Source organism: Salmo salar, chromosome 15, assembly GCF_965601325.2.
Source record: "Salmo salar chromosome 15, fSalSal1, whole genome shotgun sequence".
NCBI classification, from domain to species: Eukaryota; Metazoa; Chordata; class Actinopteri; order Salmoniformes; family Salmonidae; genus Salmo; species Salmo salar.
In genome coordinates, this window is record NC_138305.1 from 98,827,501 (window position 1) to 98,838,993 (window position 11,493).

General features: G+C 41.9%; 1 protein-coding gene across 1 annotated transcript; it reads left to right on the forward strand.

The window, feature by feature from the left end:
* The first annotated feature begins 4,737 nt into the window (after positions 1–4,737).
* Positions 4,738–11,084, forward strand: LOC106572674 (protein Wnt-1). The gene is made up of 4 exons (XM_014147056.3): positions 4,738–4,841; positions 7,707–7,960; positions 8,176–8,441; positions 8,710–11,084. Exons 1-4 carry the CDS (start codon positions 4,741–4,743, stop codon positions 9,199–9,201), a joined length of 1,113 nt encoding a protein of 370 aa, XP_014002531.2. The 5' UTR covers positions 4,738–4,740; the 3' UTR covers positions 9,202–11,084.
* The last annotated feature ends 409 nt before the right edge of the window (positions 11,085–11,493 follow it).

An 11,493-nucleotide genomic window follows, 5' to 3' on the forward strand; every position in this document is an offset into this window, starting at 1 on the left:
TGTGTATATAACCAGTTACCATTACTCATGGACTCAGTACTGGTACTCTGTGTATATAGCCAGTTACCATTACTCATGGACTCAGTACTGGTACTCTGTGTATATAGCCAGTTACCATTACTCATGGACTCAGTACTGGTACTCTGTGTATATAGCCAGTTACCATTACTCATGGACTCAGTACTGGTACTCTGTGTATATAGCCAGTTACCATTACTCATGGACTCAGTACTGGTACTCTGTGTATATAGCCAGTTACCATTACTCATGGACTCAGTACTGGTACTCTGTGTATATAGCCAGTTACCATTACTCATGGACTCAGTACTGGTACTCTGTGTATATAGCCAGTTACCATTACTCATGGACTCAGTACTGGTACTCTGTGTATATAGCCAGTTACCATTACTCATGGACTCAGTACTGGTACTCTGTGTATATAGCCAGTTACCATTACTCATGGACTCAGTACTGGTACTCTGTGTATATAGCCAGTTACCATTACTCATGGACTCAGTACTGGTGCTCTGTGTATATAGCCAGTTACCATTACTCATGGACTCAGTACTGGTACTCTGTGTATATAACCAGTTACCATTACTCATGGACTCAGTACTGGTACTCTGTGTATATAGCCAGTTACCATTACTCATGGACTCAGTACTGGTACTCTGTGTATATAACCAGTTACCATTACTCATGGACTCAGTACTGGTACTCTGTGTATATAGCCAGTTACCATTACTCATTGTGTATTTGTTATTACTTTTATTATTACGTGTTTTACTTTTCTATTATTTCTCTATTTTCTCTCTCTCTGCATTGTTGGGAAGGGCCCGTAAGTAAGCATTTCACTCTTATTCTACACTAATGCCATTTTTGTTGTTGATTAGATTTTATAACACTGTTAGCTTATTTTAGGTTAACTTTTTGGAACTGCAAGCACAGATAGGACACATGGAAATTAATTTCCTTATCCATTAATCATGCAAACGCATGCATTTTTTATTGTGACAGGGCATCAGATTCAGATTGTTTGTGTCGCACTGCTTTGCTCTATCTTGGCCAGGTTGCAGTTGTAAATGAGAACTTGTTCTCAACTGACCTGGTTAAATAAAGGTTAAATAAAAAGATTCAAACCTATAATCTTCTGTTTGCTAATTAGTCTACTGCGCCACCAGGATGGACCTAGCATGCCGTGTTTTTTTACACATACAAAACTGTTGAATTTAGTCTATTCAAACAGAAGCCAGGTAGTTCAAGATTGATGTAGAAATTGGACATCTATCCATGTCCTGAGGACGTTGGGAGATGCCTTCAAAACCGGCCACTAGGGGCAACAATGAGCACTACTACCATCAAGTAGGCTTGGGTTTTACTGGAGTGGATGGGCAAAATCCTGTCTCTGGATCAGAAGGTTGCGTGTTCGATCCCAATCGTGGACACTGGTTTTTTTATTATTGGTTTTAACCTTATCCCAAACCTTAACCCTTACCTTAACCATTTAGAATGAGTGCCTAAACTTAACTCTTAACTTCTAAATTTGACTGTGGAGAAATGGAATGTCACAGAGCAGCAGGAGCAACAAATACACTTAGAAATGTGACTTTTGGTGAACGTGGATGAATGTCTAATTCTGCAGTGAGACTGTGAGAGCTTGTTCCAAACAGACCCCATTTCAAAGGAAACAAGCACTCATGAAGATAAGGTGTGGCCAATTAGTGGGTGCAGCCAACACACCTGAACACACTAACAAGATGGAGGATAGAGAGAGTTTTGTTGATGCTGAGATGTTTTGAAATTCTTAGAACATTCTCTGAATGTTACTAAAGTTTTTTGGTGTTTTTTATGGAAAGTTTTCTTCACGTTCTGAGAACGAAATGTATGATTTTAAATAACATTCTTAGAACTGTCTCTGAACGTTACTAACTTTTTCTTCTGCTTTTAATGGAAAGTTTCCTTAAAGTTCTCGGAACAACTTGAGAACATTACTTTAAATAGAACCATGAGGAAACGTTATGTTGAAGTACTGCAATTCCCACAGAAGAACATTGTTTTTTAACGTTCTTGGAACAATTTGAGAACATTCCCAATGTCAAACCAGTTGTACAACGTTCCTATAACATTACCAAAATGCTAACTAAATGTAACCATGTTTGAACTTTTAGGAAACTTTCTGTTAAAGTAATGAATTAAAAACAAAATAATGTTGTTGCTTTTTTGTCAAGTTACAATGCCTTGTGCTGAGAATGTTCCAAAGACAAGCAACTATCTTGTACCATTCCCGAGAAAGTTGTGGGCAGGTCTTATGCAAAATAACCATAGGACAACCATGCTCTCACCAAGCTCTTTAAGAAACATATAGTTCTCAGAATGTTATGTGCTAGCTGGGAGAGAATTATCAAATGCCCTAATTCCTTGTGGCTGATCCTAGATACCTAAACAAGAAATTTAACTCCAACCATATACAGAAACAGGACAGTATAAGGACACCATGTGGCCTGATTTCAATGAACTGTCTGTCTATGGGTCTATGGGTCATATTTGCTCATATTCCACCCAGTCTGTAGTAGATGAGGAGACGCCGCAATGTGGCTGATGATTACAAGCCACATGCGTCGAGGGCGGTCTGCAAGCCAGATGTTTTGGGAATTAGCTTTTCTTCTTGGGTGACATTTATGAAACCTTCTAAATCATTCAAAAATATGATTAATTTCAAATGTGAATAATTAAGAAAAATTCCCAAATTTATGAATCATCTTGATTAATCAACTTTGGTCTTATTCATTTATAATGAATGGCACACATACACAATCCATGTCTCAATTGTCTCAAGGCTTAAAAGTCCGTCTTTAACAGATCTCCTCCCCTTCATCTACACTGATTCAAGTGGATTTAACAAGTGACATCAATAAGGGATCATAGACTGACCAAATCAAATCAAATCAAAGTTTATTTGTCACGTGCGCCGAATACAACTGGTGTTCATCTTACAGTGAAATGCTTACTTACACGCTCTAACCAATAGTGCGAAAAAAAGGTGTGTGTGTGTGTGTGTGGGGGGGGGGGGGGGGGGGTAAGTAAAGAAATAAAACAACAGTAAAAAGACATCTTAAAATAACAGTAGCAAGGCTATATACAGACACCAGTTAGTCAGGCTGATTGATGTAGTATGTACATGTAGGTATGGTTAAAGTGACTACGCATATATGATGAACAGAGAGTAGCAGTAACGTAAAAAGAGGGGTTGGCGGGTGGCGGGACACGATGCAGATAGCCCGGTTAGCCAATGTGCGGGAGCACTGGTTGGTCGGCCCAATTGAGGTAGTATGTACATGAATGTATAGTTAAAGTGACTATGTGAATCCAGGTGAAAGCTATGTCATGGAAAGAGCAGGTTTACTTCAAGTTTTGTACACTCGGTGTATGATATCGGCTGATGGAAGAAGGCAGAGAAATGGGGCAAGCCACTGAAAATATCATGAGAATGTAGGCTATACGAGAGTTTGATAAAGAAGGAGGAGACGCGGTTAAGGGAGTAATCCAACCAGCGGGTTAAAGGTGCTCTTTAGATGGCTCATATTCCGCTGTAACTGAACTGTACAGTAACACCGACCAACCTCGCGCATGCATCATAAATGGGAGGAGAAAACCAGGCTGTGCGCACTCACAACCACAGCACATCTCCACACACAGACACATACATCTCAGTGTTTTGACTTAATTCAGGAAGACTGGATGTGGAAGACAGAGCATTAACCTCTGCTCACTTTTTACATTTCTTTTATATATATTGGAAGCATTAATAGCCATCATTTCTAAAGAATCGGTGGATTATTTGATTACCGTGAGATTCCGTTAGTAATATGTGCAATTTACACTGGTGGATTGCCTTGGTTATTTTTTATTTTCCTTTCTCCTCCTTTCTGTCCGTTTTTGTTTTCTTTATTCATTGTGCCCTATGAAGGCAATTAACTATCCCTCCTTCCAATCCTATTGAAAAGAGGGCAGAAAAAAAGGGACATGAGAGCAGCAAATCCCTTTTGATTCCTCTTGTAGCGCTCAATAAGAAAAGAATGTGTTGCCTATCACTCATGGAGGGGATCAAGTCTTCCGGACTGTCCCACGCGCTCAATGTGCTGCTGCTGTCCAGAGCATTACTACAGAGATAGACATAGAGCGCGTGAAGAGAACAGCCGCAGCATCCTGCAGCCGAGCCTGGAAAGACACTTCAGCTGCACTAGACAAGGACTCATTTAGCAACCTGTCTCCTCTGTCTGACTGTCTCCTCACCAGATTCATTATTATAGGAAAAGCTCCTCGTTGATTTTTCCCCTCTAAAGTCCCGCTCTTTGGAATGTGTTGTGGTGAGTACACGTTGATACATTACCTGCTCGTTGATAACCTGCATGGGAGAATGACAGGGTATCAGAGACATGAATAAACCCGTAGCCTATAGATCACTTTTAGAATAGAGTGACTTCTGTAATACGAGATCTCGTTATTTATTCTAAAAATAATTGGTTTATTTCCATGATCAATTCTTATGATGAGTTTTATTTCTGGGTCATGGTTGAGGAGCAGGAGGCAAACAGATGTATATCTAGTAGGCCTAGATATATTTGTGCTTCAAAATAGAATTGTTATCATAATTAGAACCAGATTTACAAAGTGCTTGGAATTCAGATGCGGAATTTTGACATTTGCCTGCTCTGTTTTCATATTCTAATTGAAGACATAATGAGGATCCTCGCACTGCTTCTGGGGATGAAAGCCGCGTGCATCCTGCTGGTTTCCTCGCTTTCAGGCACGGGGGCAGTCAACAACAGCGGCCGGTGGTGGTAAGTAGTTAAGTTAATGTGTGAGGTATTCATTCAATTAAATGCGCCTCCTAATGAACAATGACCATTCAAACAAAGAAAGCCGCAAAGGAGTAGATGCGTGCTATGGTGGTGTATTGCCTGGAATATACAGTGCTCTGCTTCCAAATCAACTGAATCAACACTAAAACGTTAGGCCTGTTCTATGCTCGAAATAATAATGTGTTATTGTTGGCTCCAGCTTCATCATTTCTGTTCATTTCTGCTAGAAAACCCAGCACTAACCACAAGCCATTCAGATTTGAGGGTCTTAGGATAACACCTTACAATTAGAGCGAGTAGACTAACTAACTCCAGTTAGTCAGTTTTCAATCGAAAGGAATACTTTCACCATTCAATTATTTGATATAAAGGAAGTATTATTTTTCAATATGATAACGATTTCGTTTTTTGGGGAACGGTTGCAGCCCATGTTTATTCAATTTACCCTCCCCCCCCTCCCCCCCTCCTCTCCCTCTGTCGCTTGTAATTTTGACAGTGTGGCTTGAACGGGAGACAAAAATGTTCTGTCCAATGTGGGATAAATTAAATATGGATTTATTTCATGGCAGAGAGCAGTTCCATTCCAGGTCGTATTCAGGGTCCTATATATTGTCATGGTCGTATTTTCCAAGTATGCTCAACATTCCACTCTATATAGGATAAACTATTGGATAAATATACATTCCCTCGCCAATGTCTGCATACATTTGTTATAAACTATAGAACCAACATGTGAAATAGTGTGCCTTACATTAGCTTAAGTGGACAAATATAAATCACATTTTAAGTAGGCTTATAGACCAAGGCATACTACGCATTCTGTCACTGCAAAGACATTAAGAGAGAACAGCTGCATGAATAATATTTAACTGAATAATCAAAATGATAACGCAGACCGCAATATAATTCGTTATGGAATATGGCAGCCTTGCAATGCCACTGGGGTAAGCTATACTTTTTATTTATTTTTTACATGGGTCTGACTTCTAAACCAATCCTTATCACTACAATAAGACAAGAAAATAAATAAAGAAGATACACAGTGAGAGAGAAGAAAATTGGATTGAAATATTTATCCAAAGATGAGATAATAACGTTCCAAATCCTGGACCGACCGCGTTATACTGTCTGGCCCGTGCACTCATTCTGGATAGAACCAAAAAGGGTTCTATGCTTGCTTCATATATGGCACCCCTTAAGGTTCTATATAGAACCTAAATTGGTTCCATACAGAACCCTATATGGAACCCAAGTTTCCTATATGGAACCAATTTTGGTTCAGTAAAGAAGAACCCCTGGGGTTCTGATCAAATAACCCTACAAAAGGGTTCTGTATAGAACCTTTAGGGGTGCCATACATGAGGCATGCAATATAACCCTTTTTGGTTCTATCCAGAACTTTTTTTTCTAAGAGTGTGGTCAGTCAGTTAAATAATGATGTGTCTTTCTGATTGCCAAGGGGTTGCAGGAGACACAACAATTAGGCTAAGTAACTGAAACCATAAATATAGTAGGCTGGCAATGCAATATGGCAGTCATGATCACATCAGACAAAATAGACTGTATTGAAGTTGTTTGTTATTACTTTTGTGGTTGATCCTCAAATTCCAATTAAATGTTTCCATCACCCATTATGATCAGAATCCTATATTAATAAATATATTTGAACCGAATAGTTTTTGTTAAAGGTCAATACATTTTTAAAGGTCAATGAAAGAAGCAAATGCATGAGCTTCTCTCTCTCTGACAAACTGATTCCACCCTCTCTTCTCTCTCTCTGACTAACTGATTCAAACCTGTCTTTTCTCTCTCTGACTAACTGATTCCACCCTCTCTTCTCTCTCTCTGACTAACTGATTCAAACCTGTCTTTTCTCTCTCTGACTAACTGATTCCACCCTCTCTTCTCTCGCTCTCTGACTAACTGATTCCACCCTCTCTTCTCTCTCTCTGACTAACTGATTCCACCCTCTCTTCTCTCTGTCTGACTAACTGATTCCACCCTCTCTTCTCTCTCTCTGACTAACTGATTCCACCCTCTCTTTTCTCTCTCTGACTAACTGATTCCACCCTCTCTTCTCTCGCTCTCTGACTAACTGATTCCACCCTCTCTTCTCTCTCTCTGACTAACTGATTCCACCCTCTCTTCTCTCTGTCTGACTAACTGATTCCACCCTCTCTTCTCTCTCTCTGACTAACTGATTCCACCCTCTCTTCTCTCTCTCTGACTAACTGATTCCACCCTCTCTTCTCTCTCTCTGACTAACTGATTCCACCCTCTCTTCTCTCTCTCTGACTAACTGATTCCACCCTCTCTTCTCTCTCTCTGACTAACTGATTCCACCCTCTCTTCTCTCTCTCTGACTAACTGATTCCACCCTCTCTTCTCTCTCTCTGACTAACTGATTCCACCCTCTCTTCTCTCTCTCTGACTAACTGATTCCACCCTCTCTTCTCTCTGTCTGACTAACTGATTCCACCCTCTCTTCTCTCTCTCTGACTAACTGATTCCACCCTCTCTTCTCTCTCTCTGACTAACTGATTCCACCCTCTCTTCTCTCTCTCTGACTAACTGATTCCACCCTCTCTTCTCTCTCTCTGACTAACTGATTCCACCCTCTCTTCTCTCTCTCTGACTAACTGATTCCACCCTCTCTTCTCTCTCTCTGACTAACTGATTCCACCCTCTCTTCTCTCTGTCTGACTAACTGATTCCACCCTCTCTTCTCTCTCTCTGACTAACTGATTCCACCCTCTCTTCTCTCTCTCTGACTAACTGATTCCATCCTCTATTCTCTCTCTCTGACTAACTGATTCCACCCTCTCTTCCCTTCATCTCTGCCAGGGGCATTGTGAACGTGGCCTCCTCTGCAAACCTCCTCACCAACTCTAAGAATGTCCAGTTGGTACTGGATCCCAGCTTGGGCCAGCTGAACCGTCGCCAGCGTCGCCTCATCCGCCAGAACCCTGGGATCCTCCACGCCATCGCAGCCGGCCTGCACACCGCCATCAAGGAGTGCAAGTGGCAGTTCAGAAACCGCCGCTGGAACTGCCCGACCACCCACAGCCCGGCAATATTTGGCAAAATCGTCAACCGTGGTGAGTTGTCTGTAGTCCTCCTGGGCCTCCTCACTAAGGCAACAGGTGGACCGTTTTGGTACAGAATGTCATGGAATCTTGGATTCTCTAGTAGGCCATTTGGGAAGGGAAAAGTCTATCTTAACATATCTTGAGATTTTGACATTTAAAATCGTAATTCAAAAATGCTCTATATTCTATAGCGCTGAACAGAATTTCTACTGTTGTTGTGTCAGGTTGCCGAGAGACAGCGTTTGTGTTTGCGATCACGAGTGCGGGGGTGACCCATGCGGTGGCCCGCTCCTGCTCTGAGGGTGCCATAGAGTCGTGCACCTGTGACTACCGTCGCCGGGGGCCTGGGGGCCCTGACTGGCACTGGGGCGGCTGCAGCGACAACGTGGACTTTGGCCAGATGTTCAGTCGGGAGTTTGTGGACTCCAGTGAGAGAGGAAGGGATCTCCGATACCTCATTAACCTACACAACAACGAGGCAGGGAGAATGGTGAAGGAGTCTTTGTTGATTCACAGATAGCACTTCATGCTGTATGTTCACTCTCTCACTCTTTAGTGATTATCCGTTATCAACCTATTTTTCTGAATTTCATCCATTTTCTTTCATGTTTATTCTCTTCACGTTCTTCCAAGATTTCTTTCCTCCTCCCTTTCCTCCATGTTTTGTTTGCTCTTGATGTTCTTCCACCTTTTCTTTGCTCACCGTCTTCCGCATTTTAATTTCTTCATCTGTAATCCTTTCTGCCTTCTCTCTCCAGACAGTGTCATCAGAGATGCGTCAGGAGTGTAAGTGCCATGGCATGTCAGGGTCATGCACCGTGCGTACCTGCTGGATGCGTCTACCCAGCTTCCGCGCTGTGGGGGACTTCCTGAAGGACCGCTTCGACGGAGCGTCCCGGGTCGTCTATGCCAACAAGGGTTCCAACCGCGCCTCTCACCGTGCCGATCCAAGCCATCTCGAACCCGAGAACCCCTCCCACAAACCCCCGTCATCCAGAGACCTGGTCTACTTTGAGAAGTCACCCAACTTCTGCACCTACCACGGCAAGACGGGTACCCACGGAACCTCAGGGAGGACCTGTAACAGCTCGTCTCCGGCGCTGGACGGGTGTGAGCTGCTGTGTTGTGGTAGAGGGTTCCAAACTCAGACTGAGAAGGTCACTGAGAGGTGTCACTGTACATTCCATTGGTGCTGCCATGTCAGCTGCCTCAACTGCACCAGCACACAGACATTACACCAGTGCCTCTGATCACAGGAGAACCAGGACAGGGGCTCAGAAATGGAAATGGACAGGCTCTTTGGGCAGGTGGTGTGTAGATAGAGGAATGGTGTGGTAGAGAAAGGAAGGACTAACTCCTTAAAGGGGTAATTGGGGGGTTGAAACGTGAATACAGGGAGTACTAGAGCTTAATCAATGGTTTTTTTGTGAGGAAAAATGATTACAGGGTGTAGAAGGAAGGTTTGTGTGTTTTGTGTATGTGTGCTTGCTCCTGACGCCCTGCTGTAACAGAGTATGTTAGTGTGCTTACTGGGTATTTCAATGCTGTAGCTATCCAACCATGTAGAATGGAATGAAAACCAATCCTCTCTATGGCTTCCCAACACCAGTAACAAGACCAGAGGCAGATTGGGTTAAAGGAAGTAGTTACAAAGGAAATAGATTTGTGGCTAGAGATAAACAACCAAAATTAGTCTGAGAGAGACGCTGGGATTTGAGTCTTTCACCCTCTCTGACCTTACAAGATACAGCTAGTGTCTCTGTCCCCTCTCCATCTCTCCCCTCCACGGCAGAGCGATGTGGTGGCAGAGGAGGAGAGGGGAGGGAGGAGAGTAACGGTTGCTGAACACAACGTCAGACAGATGTCTCTGTGGCAGGAGAACCACAAGCATGGTCTCTCATAAACCGGTGAAGAACTGTAACAAGAGGGTGGTTATTATAAACATCACTGTTTTGTTTTCTTTTGCTGCAGTTCTACTTTTCTCACATAAAATTGTGTGAAGTACATCTCCCAGGATGTGCTGTCTTCTCCCCCAATTGCTATGTACTTTGGTCCTGGACGTGGACCAAGCCGTTATGATTTCCTCTCTAACTCACCACACATGCCCTCTTTGTTTAGATTGCTCTGGAATCCGCTACACCTCAACCCGGAGTTACCGCGGTGATTTACTGCACCATGGTTACTGACGTTAAAGGACTGGACGTTGTAGCCGCATCCAAGGATAACACAAAAATAATCTACAGTTTTATAACAAACTGGAATTCACTATGGGAATCATATGTATGAATAGTTTGACTGTAGTATCAATACACTGAATATTGGAGAGTATAACTAGATGTATGTGTAGGTCACCCCAGCAAGAAACTGGGGTGACCTGCCAAATAGTGAGATCTGTAATATGGCAACCCTGTTCCTAAGATGGCAATGACCAGAGCAAAATTGTGAGACTAAACACATTGCCCTGCTGTGGAAAACTTGATAAGTGTGTAAAGATAATCCAATATCTTCCCTTCCAAGTTTACAGTGGACAGACAGAGGGTTTCACCATTCAATAGGAGCTGCATCTAGCTGTGAACTAGACTTTGAGGGAAAAATCTTGACTATACAGTCACTACTAAGGGAAATGTATTGTATATCAGCTCAGAGAATCAAAACGTTGTAAATAATATATATAGAAATATATATTTATGCTGAAGTTACTCGCAATTTTAGGGAAGAATGACTTGCGCACCTGTCATACATAAGCCAGTTGATGGAAGGAGAGAAAATATGCTATTAGTCATAAGTCAGGTCATGTTTTATTGTTAAACTGTTATTCTGTTTATTTCCTTAAATGTAGTTTACACATTTTTGTGGAGGGCAGGAAACAGAATTTGTTAGAAACCTGGCGGAGCATTCTTCTTTATTCCGTACTCATTTTCTCTTAACACTAATGTTTGTCATGTTTGTCATGCACTGAATATTACCATTTATGTAAATACAAACATATTTATTACTGTGAATGTTTGATACTGTTATAGAGAGAGAAGTAAAATAGTAAAACAAAGCATTTGAAATCTTTTTCCCTCAAAAATGTAGCTTTAGCTTGTTTTGTATTGTATAATAGAACAATAAAGTTTATATTTTCAATGAAGTTGGCATGGAAATCAGCTCCTGACTGCCCTGTGTGTCACTGGCAGGGTATTATACTGTATCTTAAGTCCTTTAATTTCATCAGTTGATGTTATATGATGGTCATATCATTTCTGTGCTTGGGACGCTATGTGAGAATGAAGGCCCCATCCTTGGGTTTCCCAGTATGAATCCCATTACTTAGAAAACACAGCAGCAGACACACACACTCTAACATGCAGCCCTGCAACAATGCCTATCTACTCCCAAACTCCACTCCCCACCACAGAAGGATCCCGATTCCCGGAGACCAGGCCACATAGCTTAACTATTACATAGGATTTTAACAGCACCACATTTTTTTGCTTCATTTACTTAAAGAAGGAAAAAATAATGAAATAATAGAAGAAATAATGAAAGCCTGCAGTCGT